Source organism: Manacus candei, unplaced genomic scaffold, assembly GCF_025592945.1.
Source record: "Manacus candei isolate 608988 ecotype Guabito, Panama unplaced genomic scaffold, ASM2559294v1 h1tg000170l, whole genome shotgun sequence".
NCBI lineage: Eukaryota > Metazoa > Chordata > Aves > Passeriformes > Pipridae > Manacus > Manacus candei.
This window is the reverse complement of record NW_026138218.1, coordinates 236-16906: the sequence shown is the minus strand read 5'-3', so window position 1 is coordinate 16906 and position 16671 is coordinate 236. Positions and strand designations below refer to the sequence as shown.

The 16671-nt window shown below is 71.1% G+C and overlaps 3 protein-coding genes across 3 annotated transcripts; 1 reads left to right on the top strand and 2 right to left on the bottom strand.

The window, feature by feature from the left end:
* Window positions 1-120: 120 nt before the first annotated feature.
* CDK2 (cyclin dependent kinase 2) lies at window positions 121-3445 on the bottom strand. Its single transcript, XM_051773531.1, has 7 exons — window positions 3159-3445; window positions 3012-3089; window positions 2646-2766; window positions 2206-2376; window positions 2033-2134; window positions 686-889; window positions 121-608 (listed from the first exon to the last, which is right to left on the bottom strand). Exons 1-7 carry the CDS (start codon window positions 3272-3274, stop codon window positions 504-506), a joined length of 897 nt encoding a protein of 298 aa, XP_051629491.1. The 5' UTR covers window positions 3275-3445; the 3' UTR covers window positions 121-503.
* A 1003-nt stretch (window positions 3446-4448) lies between these two features.
* On the top strand, window positions 4449-9181 carry PMEL (premelanosome protein). The gene is made up of 12 exons (XM_051773495.1): window positions 4449-4924; window positions 5686-5805; window positions 5882-6028; window positions 6105-6236; window positions 6317-6478; window positions 6610-7005; window positions 7085-7411; window positions 7508-7897; window positions 7979-8072; window positions 8155-8357; window positions 8433-8520; window positions 8937-9181. Exons 1-12 carry the CDS (start codon window positions 4765-4767, stop codon window positions 9094-9096), a joined length of 2379 nt encoding a protein of 792 aa, XP_051629455.1. The 5' UTR covers window positions 4449-4764; the 3' UTR covers window positions 9097-9181.
* Window positions 9182-9287: 106 nt separating this feature from the next.
* On the bottom strand, window positions 9288-15331 carry DGKA (diacylglycerol kinase alpha). The gene is given in 24 exon segments (XM_051773496.1): window positions 9288-9668; window positions 9772-9832; window positions 9920-10040; window positions 10522-10696; window positions 10768-10858; window positions 11140-11204; window positions 11285-11445; window positions 11523-11612; window positions 11688-11773; window positions 11850-11924; window positions 12151-12224; window positions 12340-12429; window positions 12517-12615; window positions 12841-12960; window positions 13156-13244; window positions 13653-13770; window positions 13842-13961; window positions 14044-14118; window positions 14303-14352; window positions 14440-14470; window positions 14472-14521; window positions 14607-14715; window positions 14799-14875; window positions 15204-15331. Coding segments are annotated over 24 exon segments (2196 nt in total). The 5' UTR covers window positions 15274-15331; the 3' UTR covers window positions 9288-9569.
* Window positions 15332-16671: the final 1340 nt, after the last annotated feature.

Below are 16671 nucleotides of genomic sequence, written 5' to 3'. Positions count from 1 at the left end.
CAGGGGGCGACGGTGACACGGTCCCCCCCCGAAATCCCCCCCGCCCCCCCTTGCAGGCACCACACGCCAAGTTCGACATTTTGCTACGAAAATTTGCAGAAGTTACAAAAAAAACCCATGAGGGGGGAGGGGAGGGGCAGCAGGGCCCCCGAGGGGGGGGCGGGGGCCCAGGGGGGGACAAGGGGGAGTCCCCATCAGTGGGAGTCCCCCGGGGTGAAACCAATGTCCCACCCCCACGGGGCTGAGGTGAGGGAGGGACAGACCCCCCCATAGCACCGAGCTTGGGGACAGCGAGGAGGATGGGGGGGGACACAAAGGTGCTCAGCCCCCCCCGTGCTGGTCCCAGAGACCCCCCCAGAGGGGCCATTAAGTGCCAAGAGTCCAGGTTGGGGGGGGCCCCCTGGGTGCTGTGGGGGCGGAGCAGGACGGGCCTTGGGACCCCCCCTGTCCCGGTGGGGGGGGTCTGGTTCTGCCCTGGGGGGACCCCTGGGGTGGGGGGGCTCTCAGAGGCGCAGGTGGGGGACAGCTCGGGTGACATCCTGGAAAAAGGGGTGTCCCAGCGCCGCCTTGGCAGAGATCCTCTTGTTGGGGTCGTAGTGCAGCATTTGCTGGGGGAGGAAAGGGGGTGAGGGGGCGGTTGGGGGGTCCCGCACGCCCCCCCCACCGCCCTGAGCCCCTCACTCACCGCCAGCAGCTTCCGCCCCTCCTCGTCCAGCGGAGGCACCACTTTGCCGAAGTCCTGGCGGGCCCATTTGGGGAAGCTGGGCTTGTAGTCGGGCATGGCCGAGACCCCCGGCCAGGCGGCCTCGTCGGGGGTCCCCAGGGTGCGGAAAATCCGGAAGAGTTGGTCGATCTCTGAGTCCCCCGGGAACAGGGCACGGCGGGTGATCTGGGCAGGGGGTGGGGGGGACCCCAGAGTCACCTCGGGGGGGCCTGAGCACCCTGGGGGGCACCAGAGTCACCCGGGGAGGGTCTGGGGACGCTCAGGACACACCCAAGGGACCCCAGAGTCACACTGGGGGGGTCTGGGGACCCCCTGGGCACCAAACCCTTGGTCTCATCCCAGGGACACCCATTCTCCCACCCCCTACCCCCCCATACACTTCAGAGCCCCCCCATACACTTCTGAGCCCCCCCAGGAGTCCCCCCTGTGCAGAGCTGGACCCCCAGAGGGACAGGGGGTCTCACATCGGGCCCTGCTCCACCCCCAGCATGGCCACGGCCCCTCCTGGGGGTCCCTGGGCCCAGCACTGGGGGGGCTGAGCACCTTCATCCCCCTCCTCCTCCTCGCTGTCCCCCAGTGCAGCACCAGGGCAGGTCTGGCCCCTGGGATGGGGGTCACACGCGGCCCCCACCCCGTGAGCTCTCACACCAGCCCCTCGTGACCCCCCGGTCCCGGATTTCCGGGGGCTGTGGTTCCCCGCGTGACGTGGGCACGGGGGGGGCTCACATGATGTCCCCCCCGGACCCTCACAAAGCCCCTTTGTCACCCCACACCCTGCTGACGTCAGGGCTGCACCCCAGGAACCACTGGGCTGACCCCCAGGGTGGGGGGAGCACAGCCCAGGGGTCCCCAGTGTCACACCAGGGGGGTCTGGGGACCCCCAGGACACACCCTGGGGAACCCCAGAGTCCCTCAGGGTGGTCTGAGCATCCTGGGGGACCCCAGAGTCACTCTGGGTGGTCTGAGCATCCTGGGGGACCCCAGAGTCCCTTGGGGTGGTCTGAGCATCCTGGGGAACCCCAGAGTCACTCTGGGTGGTCTGAGCACCCTGGGGGACCCCAGAGTCCCTCGGGGTGGTCTGAGCATCCTGGGGAACCCCAGAGTCACTCTGGGTGGTCTGAGCACCCTGGGGGACCCCAGAGTCCCTCTGGGGCACATCCAGGGGATCTCAGCACCGCCCTGGGGGAGGGGGTATGGGGGACCCCCAGGGCACACTCCCGGGGACCCCCCTGTCATCCTGGGGGCTCTGAGCACGCTGGGGGGCCCAGCACCAGCCTGGGGGGCTCTGGGGACCCCCGTGTCACCCACCATCTCAGCGAAGATGCAGCCCAGGCTCCAGATGTCCACGGCCGTCGAGTAGTACTTGCAGCCCAGCAGGATCTCGGGGGCTCGGTACCACAGGGTCACCACCTGCCACACCCGGGGGACGCCGTGAGCACCCCTGACCCCCCCAGCGCCCCCCGAGCCCCCCCGGCGCCCACCTCGTGGGTGTAGGTGCGCACGGGCACCCCGAAGGCGCGGGCCAGCCCGAAGTCGGCCAGTTTGATGGCGCCGTCGGCGTTGATGAGCAGGTTCTGCGGTTTGAGGTCGCGGTGCAGCACCCGGTGGGCATGGCAGAAGGCCAGGCCCTGCAGCAGCTGGAACAGGTAACTCTGCGGGGCCAGGGGGGGTCAGCGGGGCCGGGACCCCTCCCCCAGGCTGCTCAGCCCCCCGGGACCCCCGCTCGGGGTGAGCTGGGGCGTGCCCGGGGGTCCCCACAGCCCCCAGGGCGACGATGGGATGGCCCAGGATGTGCCATGGGGCACTCCGGTGTCACCCTGGGGGGGTTTAGGGACCCCCTGGGCACATCCTGGGGGACACCAAGGGACCCCAGAGTCACCCTGGGGGGGTTTAGGGCCCCACACCCTGGCCCCCCTCCCACCTTGATGAGGGGCAGCGCGATGCCGCTGAGGGACGAGGAGTCCATGAACTTCTTCAGGTCCTGGTGCAGGAACTCGAAGACCAGGTAGAGCTTGTTCTCCGTGTGGATCACGTCCAGGAGCCTGAGGGAGGGGTGGGCAGAGCCTGGGCCACAGGGCCCCCCCCAGCCCCGGGGGCTTGGCATGGCCACGGGGCTGTCACAGCCAGAGGCACGGGGGTCCCAAGGCCTCAGCTCCCCACGGGGCCACCCCACAGCCACAGCTCCCTGCATCTCCCCACGGCCACGGGGGTCCCCATGGCCACGGCTCCCCACAGCCGGGGTCCCCTCACAGCCACGGTCCCAGGGCTCCCCCCAGCCCCCACTCACTTGACGATGTTGGGGTGGTTGAGCTCCTTGAGCAGGGAGATCTCCCGGATGGCCGTGCTGGGGACGCCCTCGGTCTCCCTGTGGGAAGGGGGGGGTGAGCCCCGGGACCCCCGAGCCCCCCAGACCCCCCCGAGACCCCCTACTCACGTGTCCAGGCGGATCTTCTTGAGTGCCACCACCTCCCCCGTCACCTTGTTCCGGGCCTTGTACACGACCCCATAAGTGCCCTCCCCGATCTTCTCCACCTTCTGGAAGTTCTCCATGGGGGGGTCGCGGGAGGGGCGGCCCGGGGGGGGACCCGCGGGGGGGTAAAGGAGGGTCTAGGGGAGGGAGGGGGTGTCCCGGTCCTGGAGGAACCGGGAATACACCGGGGGGGAACAGGAAGAGGGTGGAGGGGAGGGGGTACGGGGGTGGTCCCAGGGGGGTGTCCCCGGGGGGAAGGAGGCTGTCACCGGAGGGGGGGGGTACCGGAGGATGTCCCGGGGGTGGGGGTGTCCCGGGGGGTGTCCCGGAGGTGGGGGGGTCCCGGGGGTGGAGGGGGTGTCCCGGGGGGTGTGCCGGGGGTGAGGGGGTCCCGGGGGGTGTCCCAGGGGTGTCCAGGGGTGGAGGGGGTGTCCGGGGGTGTGTGTCGGGGGTGGGGGGTCCCGGGGGGTGTCCCGGGGGGTGTCCCAGGGGTGTCCCGAGGGGTGTGCCGGGGGTGGGGGGTCCCGGGGGGTCCCTGGGGGTGTGCCGGGGGTGGGGGGTCCCGGGGGGGTCCCTGGGGGTCGCGGGTTCCCGAGCGCGGCCGCCGCGTCCCCCCCGCGCGCGCGACAATTGTCGGGGGGAGGCCCCGCCCCCCGCCCTTCCCGCCTTCCGCCGGCCACGCCCCCCGCGACGCCCCATTGGTCGGACTCGCGTGACGTCACCGCCGACGCGGGAGATCCCTTAAAGCGATACCGACCCGGGGGGAGCGCGCGGGGGGGGGACCGGGAGCGGGATCGGGAGTGGGACCGTGACAGTGACCGGGACCGAGACCCGGTGGGGTCCCCCGACACCGAACGGCGTCCCGGAGACCCCCTGGGTTCCGGGCGAGGCCGATCACCGGAGGAAACCCGTGCCAGGCTCAGAATCACCCCCACGGGCGGGGGTGGCAGCAGTGTGTGTGTGGGGGGGGGACACGGGGCAGCAGCACCGGGCGGGGGGTCACGGGGCTCTCCGGGGTCTGTCCCGCACACGCGGCCCCGCGGGCACGGTCCCGCACGAGCGGTCACACCAAGCACACGGACCCCTCCGGGCGCGGGTGGGACCCCCCCGGGGTGCGGGTCCCGGGTGGGCGCTGGAAACACCCCCAGCAGAAAAGATCGGGGTCCCCCCGTGTCAGTGGGATGGGGTGTCAGATTAGGGGTCCCCCCGCCTGTGCAGAGTGGGGGTCTTCCCATGTCGGTGGGATGGGGACCCCTCTGTGTGTGTCAGGTCGGGGGTCTCCCCACGTGTGCCCCCCACCCTGCACACCAGGGCCCCCCTAAGCTGGGTGGGTGGAGGGTCCCCGTGGACCCCAAATCCACGTCCCCGGGGCCACCAGGTGCTGAGAGCAGGGGGGCAGCACCTCCAAACCCCCTCCCCGGGCTGGGGGGTCTCTCTGTCCCCCCACACTCCCTCCCCCCCGGAGAAGGGCCGGAGCGTGTGACCGGGGCCGCACACACATGGACACACGTGTCCCCACGCAGCACACGGGGGAGGGGCTGGGAGGACCCCCCTTTTTTTGGGTGGGATTATGCAAATGAGAGCCCCTTTAAATCCCCCCATTCCCGACCCCTTTGCCTCTACCCCGGCGGTGCCCGAGCGTGGGGGGAGACGACACAGAAGGACCATGTTGGTGCTGAGGGTGGTCGTGGTCCTGGGGACCCTCCTGGCCTTGGCTGCGGCTCAGCGTCGTAAGTGTGGGTTTGGGGGGTCTGGGGAGCACCCAGAGCCCGACACGGGACCATCCCGGCACTCTGAGGGCTACAGGGGACACCGAAGGGAGCAGAACCCCCCGGAGCCAAATCCTGATTACACCCCAATTATCTCCCCTTGGGGGCTGTGGGGAGCTCATTGTGGGGTCCTCGTCCTTCTCCAAGATGTAGGGGGGACCTCCAGCCCTTGGGGAGCGGGGTGGGACAGGGTGGTCCCCATCCCTCTGTGAACGGGGGACACACAATGCCGTGCTGCCCACAAATGGGGGCCCCCTTTGTCTGTGAGGGGAATCCAGCAGCCCCTGCGAGTAGGGGGACATGGGGGGACCCTTTGGACCCTTGAGAGTGGGGGACATGGGGGAGCCGGCAGACCCCTGACAGTGGGGCCATGGGGGGTCCTTAAGCCCCCTACAAATGGGGTCATACGGGGAGACCGAAAGTGGGGAGCGGGGGGGACCTGGCAGCCCCCGGGAGTGGGGGGCTGTGAGGGGGGTGCCCACCCCACCCTGCCCGGGGCTGCCGGCGCCGGCTCAGCTGAGCGTCACATGAAAGGGCTTTGGAGGCGGCGCCGGGCGCATGTGATGGGCTTTGCCCCGCGTGGGGCTTGGCCCGAGCCCCGTCACATGGCCCGGGGTCCCCGAGGACACCCCACCGAGGGGGCAGCGCGGCCCGGGGGGGCTCCCCGGCGGGCCGGGGGTGCTGGGCTGGGGTCTGGGTGCCGCAACACCCTCGTCCCGCAGGAGCCGGTGGCCGGAGCCGAGAGCGGAGCCGGGCCTGGAGCGGGCGGCCGGCGGCGTTCCGGAGCTGGGACGCGGGGCTGTACCGGCCGTGGCAGGAGGGGATGCGCGACTGCTGGCGAGGTGGGTGCCCCGGGGGGGCCGGGGGGCCGCGGGGGTCTCGGCGCGTCCCTGAGCCCCCCATCCCTGTGCCGGGCAGGCGGCGACGTCACCTTCGACATCAGCAACGACGCTCCCACCATGGCGGGCGCCGACGCCACCTTCTCCATCGCCCTGCGCTTCCCCGGCACCCAGGCGGTGCTGCCCGACGGCCGCGTCGTCTGGAGCCAGAACTGCACCGTCAACGGTCAGCGGCCACCCCAGACCCCCACCCCTGGCCCCGGGACCCCCTCCCTGTGCCCCTCACCCTCTGCTCCCCGCAGGCACCCGCGTGGCCCGGGGCGATCCCGTCTTCCCAGAGCAGCCGGACGAGGACGTGGGCGGCGTCTTCCCCGACGGGCAGCCCTTCCCCAGGGGCAAGAGGGGCAAATTCGTCTACGTCTGGTGGACGTGGGGTGAGGCCCTGACCCCAGCCCCCTCCCCAGGATCTGGGGAAGCCCTGAGGCGGTGCTGACCCCCCGTCCCCACCCCACAGGGCGCTACTGGCAGGTGGTGGATGGGGCGGCGTCGCGGCTCACGGTGGGCACGGCCGGGGTCCCCCTCGGCTCCTACACCATGGAGGTCGTTGTCTACCATTACCGTGGCCGTCAGAAGTTCATCCCCATCGGCCGAGCCAGCACTCAGTTCAGCATCACTGGTGGGTGCTGGGCTGCGGGTGTGGAGTCGCGGGTGCCAGGGCGGTGGGTGTCGGGGTGACGGGTACCGGGGCGGTGGGACAAGAACCGGTGACGGTGACGGCCCCACCGACAGCCCCCCGTGCCCCCCCAGACCAGGTTCCCTTCGCGGTGGACGTGAGGCAGGTGCAGGACGTGGCGGCGGGCGACGGGCGCTTCGTGCGGAACCGCGCCGTGGCCTTCACCGTGCGGCTGCACGACCCCAGCCGGTACCTGCGCGACGCCGACATCGCCTACTCCTGGGACTTCGGGGACCAGAGCGGGACCCTCATCTCGCGCAGCCCCACCGTCACCCACACCTACCTGGAGGCCGGGTCCTTCAACGCCCGCCTGACCCTGCAGGCCGCCATCCCCCTCAGCCCCTGCGGCACCTCCGCCGCCCCCATCGTCAACCCCACCACGGGCCCCCCGCCCTCGGCGCGCCCCACGCCCACCCAGCCCGCGGGCACCACGCCGGGCGGGCAGGGCACCACCGGGGCGCCCAGCACCGGTAAGGGGGCACGGCGGGTCTGGGGGTCCCACGGGTGTTCCCCGACAGGAGTGACCCCCAGCCCTCGCTCTGCCCGCAGCTCCCACAGCCCCCATCGAGCCGGCGGAGCCCACGGGGGGATCGGCAGCTGAGCCCTCAGATCCCACTGGCACTGAACCCTCAGACCCCGCTGGCACCGAACCCTCGGACCCCACTGGCACCGAGCCCTCGGACCCCGCTGGCACTGAGCCCTCAGACCCCGCTGGCACCGAGCCCACCCTCCTGGCGCTCAGCACCGCCGTGAGCGGCACCGGGACCGGCTCTCCCGCCGTGTCCGGGGCTCCCCTGCTCCCCACCTCGGTGGCCCCGGCAGGGGACACACTGGTCACGGTGGCCCCCGCGCCCTCGGAGGGAACGATGGCTGCAGGTGGGTGCTGCCCTGGGCAGGGGGGGGCAGGACGTGTCTGGGGGGTTCCCCAGGGCTCGGTGTCCCCTCGGCCTCTCCCAGCCCCTTCTCCTGCAGATGCAGAGACAGACGGAGCCACAGCTGGTGCCACAGCTGGTGCCACAGCTGGACCTGCAGCCGAAGCCACAGTGGGAGCCACAGCTGGAGTCACAGTTGATGCCACAGCTGGAGCCACAGTTGTAGTCACGGTTGATGCCACAGTTGAAGAAACAGTTGATGCCACAGCCGAAGCCACAGTTGATGCCGCAGCTGGAGCAACAGTGGGAGCAACTGTGGGAGCCACGGCTGTATCCCTTGCTGCTGCCACAGCTGGAGCCACCACCGGAGCCACCACTGGAGCCAGCGCCGCGCCGCTGGTGCTGGTGAAGCGCCAGGCACCGGCCGCAGACTCCACCGGCTGCATCCTGTACCGCTACGGCACCTTCTCCACGCAGCTCGACATCGTCCGTGAGTGCTGGGCCGGGGGCTCGGGGGGCTCGGGGGGCTCTGGGCGGGGCAGCTGAGCCCACCCTGCCCCCTTGGTTGCAGAGGGCATCGAGAGCGTGGCCATCGTGCAGGTGGTGCCGGTGGTGCCCGAGGGCAGCGGGAGCAGCGTGGAGCTGACGGTGACGTGCGAGGGGAGGTGAGCAGGGGCAGGGGGACGGGGCGGGACCCCGCGCTGGGGTGGGGGGTCCACACCGGCTGACCCCCCCGTGCCCCCGCAGCCTCCCCCAGGAGGTGTGCACCGTGGTGGCCGACCCCGAGTGCCAGACGGCGCAGACGGAGACGTGCTCGGCCGTGGCCCCCGCGCCCGGCTGCCAGCTCGTGCTGCGCCAGGACTTCAACCAGTCCGGCCTCTACTGCCTCAACGTGTCCCTGGCCAACGGCAACGGCCTGGCCGTGGCCAGCACCCGCGTGGCCGTCGGAGGTGGGAGCGGGACGGGGGCCCTTGGGGTGGGGGGGTCCTGGGGGGCCGGGGGTGCTGAGCTGTCCCTGCCCGCAGGTGCTGCCCCGGCCTCGGGAAGCCCCACGATTTTTGTGGGGCTGGTGCTCGTCGCTGCTGCCCTGGGCACGGCCACCTACACCTACAGGTCAGGGGGGCATCAGGGGGACACACGGGGGGGGACACACAGACCGTGGGGCAGGGGGCTCTGTGGGATGGGGGAACACTGGGGGACACACCATGTGGGGTGGGGGGCTCTGTGGGATGGGGGGACACTGGGGGACACACCATGTGGGGTGGGGGGCTCTGTGGGGCGGGGGGAACACTTGGGGACACACACACACCCCCCCATGGGGTGGAGGGCTCCAGGGAGTGGGGGGGACACACAGTGGGGTGGGGGGCCCTGTGGGGTGTGGGGGACACTGGGGACACACACACACACAGTGGGGTGGGGGGGACACTGGGGACACACACACACACCGTGGGGTGGGGGGGGCACCCCGGCACAACCTGGGCCCCCCCTCCACGGCCCCCCCAACACTGCCCCCCTCCGTGCCCCCCCAGACGAGTCAAGTACACCCCCCTGCTGGCCATGGCCCCCCCGGCCCCCCGGCCCCGGGGGTGGCTGCCCCCCGGCCCCGCCCTCCGCCTGCTGCTGCACCGGGCCTTCGGGGGGGCTCCGAGCGGCGAGAGCAGCCCCCTCCTCCGCGGGAACACCGTCTAGGGACCCCCCCCCCGCCCCGCGCCACCCCTGCCTGGCCCGAGCCCCCAGACCCGGGGGGGCCGCGGGCCGTGGGGGGGGGCGCGTGGCCTCGGTGCCACCAAGATTAAAGGCTCATCTGCGCCGGTGCCTCCGCCTGGTTCTGTGTCTGGGGGGTCCGGGGGGGTCCCGGGGGGCACAACCAGCACCAGAGCTTGTCACAACACCAGCTTTATTCCTGCAAAAGGCACTTGGAACTGGGGGGGAATAAATAGCGGGGGGGCCGGGCAGGGGGGGCTCTGGCCACTGCGCTGCACCCTGGGGGGCTTCGTGCAGCCACCCCTGCCCCCCCCGGCACTCCCGGGCTCTGAGCACCCCTGGGTGCAGGGGAGGGGCACGGCCCCCTGCTCCTGCTGGGGAGGGGGGTAGGCAGGGTTGGCCTGTGTTCCCTGCCCGGGCACAGCTCGGGGGGGCTCCCCCGGCCCCCCCCGGCCCCCTCAGGCCTCGAGGGAGCCCCTCTTGGTGCCGAAGACGCCGCAGGACCGGGGTGTGGCAGCCATGAGCATGGGCACCTGGTTCTTGTGGGTGATCCTGATCTGCAAGACAGAGGCTGGGGCGGGGGCCTGGGGGGCTGGGGGGGCTCCCCACGCTCGGGGGTCCCTGGGGGGCTCAAGTGAGGATGGGGGGGTGTCCACGTACCGTGCAGGGCGGCTGCATCCAGGGCTCCCCATCGACCTGCATGGGCAGGGCCTTCAGTGTCCTGCAAACCCCCCCAGGTCAGTCACTGTGGGGCCTGAGCCCCCCCCAGCCCCCCAGAGCCCCCCGGGCCCCCCCGGACCCCCCTCACCTCAGGGTGAGCTCGGAGCAGGTCGCCAGGCGAGTCCCCGCGCTCTTCAACCCGGTGTAGATCTGCCCCATCTCCAGAACCCCCTCCAGCCCCACCACCTCCAGCCGCCCGTCACCCAGGTCTGGGGGCACGGGGGGGGCAGGGCAATGGGGGCAGATCTTTGGCATCCCCTTCCCCATGATGTCCTTGCCCCCATTCCCGTGGCATCCTCATTCCCATCCCCACCATGTCCTTGTGGGGTCCCCACCCCCTGTCCCCATCCCCAACTCATCCCCATCCTCATACCTGTGACATCCCTGTCCCCGTCCCTGTGGGGTCCCATCCCCTGTCCCCATCCCTGTGGGGTCGCATCCCCATGGCATCCCACCCTCATCCCCATCACATCCCTGTCCCCATCCCTGTGGGGTCCCATCCCCAGATCGTCCCCATCCCCATGGCATCTCTGACCTGGTCCCCATGGTGTTCCCATCCCCCTGTCCCTGTGGTGTCCCCATCCCCATCCCCTGTCCCCGTGGTGTCCCCATCCCCCTGTCCCCGTGGTGTCCCCATCCCCCTGTCCCTGTGGTGTCCCCCCCGGCTCTGGGCAGGGGTCCCCCACGCACCCTGCACGCAGCTCCGGAGGGTCTCGCTGTCGGTGACGTTGGGGGGCTGTGCTGCCCTGGGCCCCCTCGCCTGCCGGGTCTCACCCCACAGGTTGGACCCCCCGTGGGTGCTGGGGATGTTGAGCACTGCCAGCCCCTCCAGGGACCCCCCCAGCTCCAGGGGGGTCCCGCCGACCTGGGGGGGGCAGGTCAGGCCAGGCAGAGCCCCCCAACTGCCCCCCACCCCGGGGCAGGGACCCCTCCCACCTCCACACTCAGGTGCTCCTTGAGCCTCTTGCAGGTGGAGAAAAGGGTCTCTGAGGTGGCGAATTCCAGGTACCAGAGCTTGTTCTTCATCCTGGGAGGGCAGGGATGGGGACAGGGAGGGGACAGGGATGGGGACAGGGAGGGGACAGGGATGGGGCCAGGGATGGGACAGGGATGGGGACACCAGGGGGATGGGGACAGGGATGGGGACAGGGAGGGGACAGGGATGGGGACACCAGGGGGATGGGGACAGGGACACGGTGGGGGACATCACGGGGACATGATGGGGATGAGGATACCACAGGGATGGGGATGCCAAGGGAACAGGAGACACCACAGGGACACCGGGGGAGTGGCCCCGTCCCCCCCCACCTGCTGTTGAACTTCTCCGGGTGCTTTTCCCGCATGACGTGGAACCGGTGGGCGATGGAGGCGTCCTGGGGGGGCCCGGGGGGGACAGTGAGGGCCTGGGGGGGACACACAGCCCCCCCCCGGTGGCCACCCCCTCCCCACGCACCACCCCGACGGAGAAGTAGTTGTTGATGATGCCCTGGGGCAGCGGGTCCCCCTGGGCCGCCGGGTCCTGGGGCAGCACCTCCAGCCCCCACCGGTCCATCTGCACCACGGTGCTGCTCCTCAGCTCCCACAGGATCCTGCCCAGGTCCTGCCCCGCGTACCCTGCGGGGGGGGGGTGTGGGATGGGGGACAGGGGCTGGGGGCACGGGGGGGTCCCCGGGCTGCCCCGCCCCTCTCACCTCCCCCCCAGCGCAGGCAGCGGGCCAGGTCGTTGCCGGTGCCCAGGGGCAGGACGGCCACGGGCGGCCGGCGGGGCAGGTTGGCTTTGTCTGCAAGGAAAGAGGGGTGAGGAGGGGCCTGGGGGTCGGGGGGGCAGTGCCCAGCGAGGGGGGGGCAGCACCCACCGATGGCATCCAGGATCCAGCCCACGGTGCCGTCCCCCCCGCACACCAGGACACGGAAATCCGGCACGTCCCGGAAGAAATCCAGCCTGGGAGGGAGGGGGTCAGGGCCGGGCTGGGACCCCCCCGGGTCCCCAGTGCCCCCCCGTCCCCATCCCCACTCACCCGGGCATGGGGCCTCCCTTCTGCAGGTTATAAACCTGCCGGGGGTTGAGCAGGTACTGGAACTTCCGGAGCACCCTGGGGGGACAGGGGGAGCTGGGGGGGCTTGGGGAGGACAGGGGGGGCTGGGGGGACCGGCGGCCACCCCCTCCCCACCATAATGAAATATGGTCTGACCATCATCCTGGTTCCCACAAACCATCCCATCCCATCCCATCCCTTGACCCCATCCCTGTCCCATCCCACCCCATCCCGGCCCCCCCCGGGTGCAGAGCAGCCCCAGGACCCCCCAGCCCCCCTTTACCTCTCCCCCTGTTTCCCTCCACTCTTGGGGTTGACGAAGACGAGGAGTGGGTGGGTGTCGGGGGGGGGACTGACCTGGGGGAGAGGGGATGTCAGCCTGGCCCCAGGGGTGGGCAGACATGGAGGGCACTCAAGGGGGCCCATGGGGGTCCCAGGGGGGTCCCAGAGGTGCAGGAGGGTCGTGGCTCACCCGCAGCGCCTGCCCCTCAGGGGTGGTGAACACTTGGGGGGTCTCCTCCACTGGCATCCCACCGTTGTCTCTCTGGCTGTCCTGCCTCTCCTGGGACCCCCACACCGGCTCAGGGGGGCCGGGTGGGGAGTGGGGGGCACATCCCTGCCCCAGGAGCACCCCCAGGACCCCACTCACCAGCAGGACGGGGTAGATGGAGGCGGGGGGCAGGACGTGGTCCCGCAGGTCCCCACAGTCGCAGGCTGGGGGCACGAGGGGCTGGCACTCCTCATGGATCTGGGGACAGAGGGAGCAGGGGGGCCACGGGGACAGCGATGAGGACAGCAGGGGGACCGTGGGGACAGGGATAGGGACAGCACAGGGATGGGGACAGCACAGGGGTGGGGACAGCACAGGGCTGGGGACAGCACAGGGACAGCACGGGGAAGGGGCTGGCACTCCCTGTGGATCAGGGACAGGGGTCAGGGTGGCTGGGGGGGACTGGGACCCCGGGCCCCCCACCTTGCGGTGGCACCACACGCAGCTCAGCCCCGTCAGGCTCTGGAAGCTCCGGATCTTCTTCTGGCACTCCCTGCACTTGGCACCGTCACAGCCGCCCCTCACCCACACGTGGGCCTGGACCTGCAGGTGACCCCCCAGGTCACCCCTGGGGTCACCCCTCGGCACCCCACCCACCCACCCCCACCCCACCCCACCCCACTGCCCGGGTCACCCCCAGCAGGATGGGTGGATGGATGGATGCCCAGGTGGGTGGATGCCCAGGTGGGTGGGTGGGAGGATGCCCAGCCGGACAGACGGACGGACAGGCGGACTCACCTCGGCCTCCCTGCGGTTCTTGGCGTAGGTGCTGATGCAGTTGTGGGGGGCCCGGCGGGCGCAGCGCTCGTGCACCGTGAACCGGCACACTGGGGGGACAGGGCTGGCGAGCTGGGCCCTCCTCCCACCCCCAGCCCATCCCATCCCATCCCATCCCATCCCATCCCAGCCCAGCCCATCCCATCCCCCCATCCCATCCCCCCATCCCATCACCCATCCCATCCCCTCCCTCCCACCCCATCCCATCCCACCCCCCCCACCCTGCTCACGGCAGCAGCGCAGCCCCTGTTTCCTCAGCCCCACAAGCAGTGGGACCATCCCACCCCATCCCACCCCATCCACCCCATCCCATCCCTCCCTCCCCCTCCCACCCCACCCTGCTCACGGCAGCAGCACAGCCCCTGTTTCCTCAGCCCCACGAGCAGTGGGACCATCCCATCCCCTCCCATCCCATCCCCTCCCCTCCCATCCCCTCCCTCCCTCCCCACCCTGCTCACGGCAGCAGCGCAGCCCCTGTTTCCTCAGCCCCACGAGCAGCCCCTCGCACACGTTGCAAAAGGCAGGACGTGAGAACTGCTTCAGGCGCCAGAGGTGCTGCCCATCGTCCTTCATGTCCTGGGGGCACACGGGGGGCACTCGGGGGGGGTCCCGGGCGGGGGGTCCCCCTCGGCCCCCCCCAGACTCACCCCCTCGAGCCCCAGCAGCACCAGCAGCGGATGTTGGTGACCCCCCCCCGCAGCCACTCGCCCCAGGGACACCGTCCCGCTGCCGTCGTAGTCGATCTCCCGCATCATCTCCTGCAGGATCTGGGGGACACGGCGCTCAGAGGAGGGGCAGGGGATGGGGGGTGTCCCCCCAAATCCACACAGCCCCCCCGGCCCCGCTCACCGGCTTCAGCTCCGTCACATCCCAGTCCAGGTACTGGGCCACCCTCATCATCTGGGTGATGATCCGATCCACCTCCTGGGGGGAACGACAGCTGGGGGGTCCCACAGCCCCCCGACACCCACAGACCCCCCCTCACAGCCCCCCCCAGTTGCCACAGCCCCTCAACAGCATCCTAATGCCCACAGCCCTCCCCCTCTCAGTCCCCCCAGAGCCCCCCCAGTCCCCTCCCCAGTCCCCCCAAAGCCCCCCCGGTGCTCACCGAGCTGTCCAGGACCCCGTTCCCGTCCTTGTCATACAGCTTGAAGGAGACTGTGGGGAGACAGCAGGTGAGGTGACCCAAAATCTGGGCTCCCCTGTCCTTGGGGCCCCCCAGACCCCCCGGGACCCCTCACTCACATTCCAGCTTGTCCTCGGGGCGTCCCCCCTCCCAGCAGGGAGAAGTAGCAGGAGACGTCGCTCAGGGAGACGCAGTCGCTGCCTGTGGGGACGGACCCCGTGAGCCCCCCAGGGACCCCAAAACCCCCCCGGGCCCCCACCCCCCCTGCCCCCCGAGCCCCCCTCACCGTCCTGGCTCTGGAAGGAGGCGAAGAGGCGCCGGCACAGCGGCTCCGGGACGTCGTCGCTCTCCAGGTACCTCCGCAGGAACCGCGAGAACCCCTCCAGGTCGAGGCTCTGGGGGGGCACAGCCGGGTTGGGGGGCTGGGGGTGACCCCCCGACCCCCCCCGCGCCCCCACGGGGGTCCCCCCGGTCTCACCTTGCCCTGATGGGGCTGAGCCAGAGCCCCCCCCGTGCCGAAATCCTGCAGCACGTCCTGCACCCTCCGGCTGCTGTCTGAGGGCAGGGACACGCGTGTGCTCTGACATGTGTGTGTGCTGACATGTGTGTGCTGACATGTGTGTGCTGGGCACACGTGTGCCCTGACGTGGGAGAGGTCACACGCGTGTGCCCTGACACGTCTGCACAGGGGAACACGCGTGTGCTGGCACACAGGAGAGGCCACACACACGTGCAAGGCTGCTGAGGGTCACACACGCGTGTGGAGCCACTGTGTGCGCGTGTGCAGCTGCCCCTGGTGTGTGCACACGTGTGCAGAGCCCCCACACGCATGCGCAGCCCCCCTCCCACGGGTGCACACACGCGTGTGCAGGGCCCCACTCACAGTCCAGGTACTTCTGCAGCTGCGCAAAGTCTGAGGGGCTCAGGGGGGCCCAGGGCTGGGGCTCCTCCATGGCTGCGACACGGGATCTGCACGGGATCACACGGGATCACACGGGATCTGCACAGGATCTGCACAGGATCACATGGGATCACACGGGATCTGCATGGGATCACACGGGATCTGCACGGGATCACACGGGATCACACGGGATCTGCACGGGATCTGCACGGGATCACACGGGATCTGCACGGGATCACACGGGATCACATGGGATCACACGGGATCTGCACGGGATCCACACAGGATCTGCACAGGATCACACGGGATCTGCACGGGACCACATGGGATCTGCACGGGATCGCACAGGATCACACAGGATCACATGGGATCTGCACAGGATCTGCACAGGATCTGCACGGGATCACACGGGATCTGCATGGGACCTCACGGGATCACATGGGATCCACATGGGATCCACATGGGATCTGCACAGGATCACACCCCCGTGATGGGGGTGGAAAAGGGGGGTCCCCGGGGGTGACCGTGCAGCCCCTGCCCGTGCACGGCCTCGCCCTGACACACGTGAGCACCCCCTGGAACATGCCCGAACACGCCTGAACACGCGTGTGCTGCCTCAGCCGAGCTTTGACCCCCGCGGGCGGTGCCGGCGGGACCGGACCCGCCCAAGCCCCGGGGGCACTCGGAGGGAGCAGGGATCGGACCCCGGCCCGGCCCGGGGGTCTCCCGGGGACAGGAGGTCCCCAATACCGCCCAGTATGGCCTCGGCACCGCCCGGAACGGCCCCAGTACAGACCGGGACGGCCCGGGACTCCCCCGGTACACCCGGTAGAACGCGGTACCGCTCCGTTAGCGCCCGGGACGGCCCCGGTACATCCCGGTAGTGGCCGGTACCACGCGGGTATCGCCCGGTAGAGCCCCGGTAGCGCCTGGAACAGCCCCCGGGACGGCGCGTTTCGGCCCGGTACTGCCCCAGTACCGCCCGGTAGAGCCCGGCAGTGCCCCGTCTGCGCCCGGTCCGGCGGTAACGGGCCGGTTCCGCCCGGTCCCGCCCCGGTCCATCCCGGTAGTGCCCGAAACAGCCCGGTACAGCCCCGCACGGCCCCGCCCCCGTCCCGGCTCAGCCCGGGAACGCCCCGGGACCCCCGGCCCGACCCCCCGGGGCTCCCCGCTCGGTCCGTACCTGGTCCGGGCTCTCCCCGGTCCGGCCCCGCCCGTGACGTCACGGACCGTTGGGGGGGTGAGGGGGGACACCGAGCACGTGCCGCCGGGGCGGGGCCGTCCCGGGGACCCCCAAAAGAGGGGCCGGGGGTCCCCAAGCCGGGGGAGGCCGTGGGGGGGTCCCCGCCCCGGGAATGCCCATCCGGGGGGATGCCCGAGGGGGGGGGAGAGGGGTCTCATCCCGGGGGTCCCAATCCTGGGCGTTCCGGGGGGGTGGCACATCTTCATC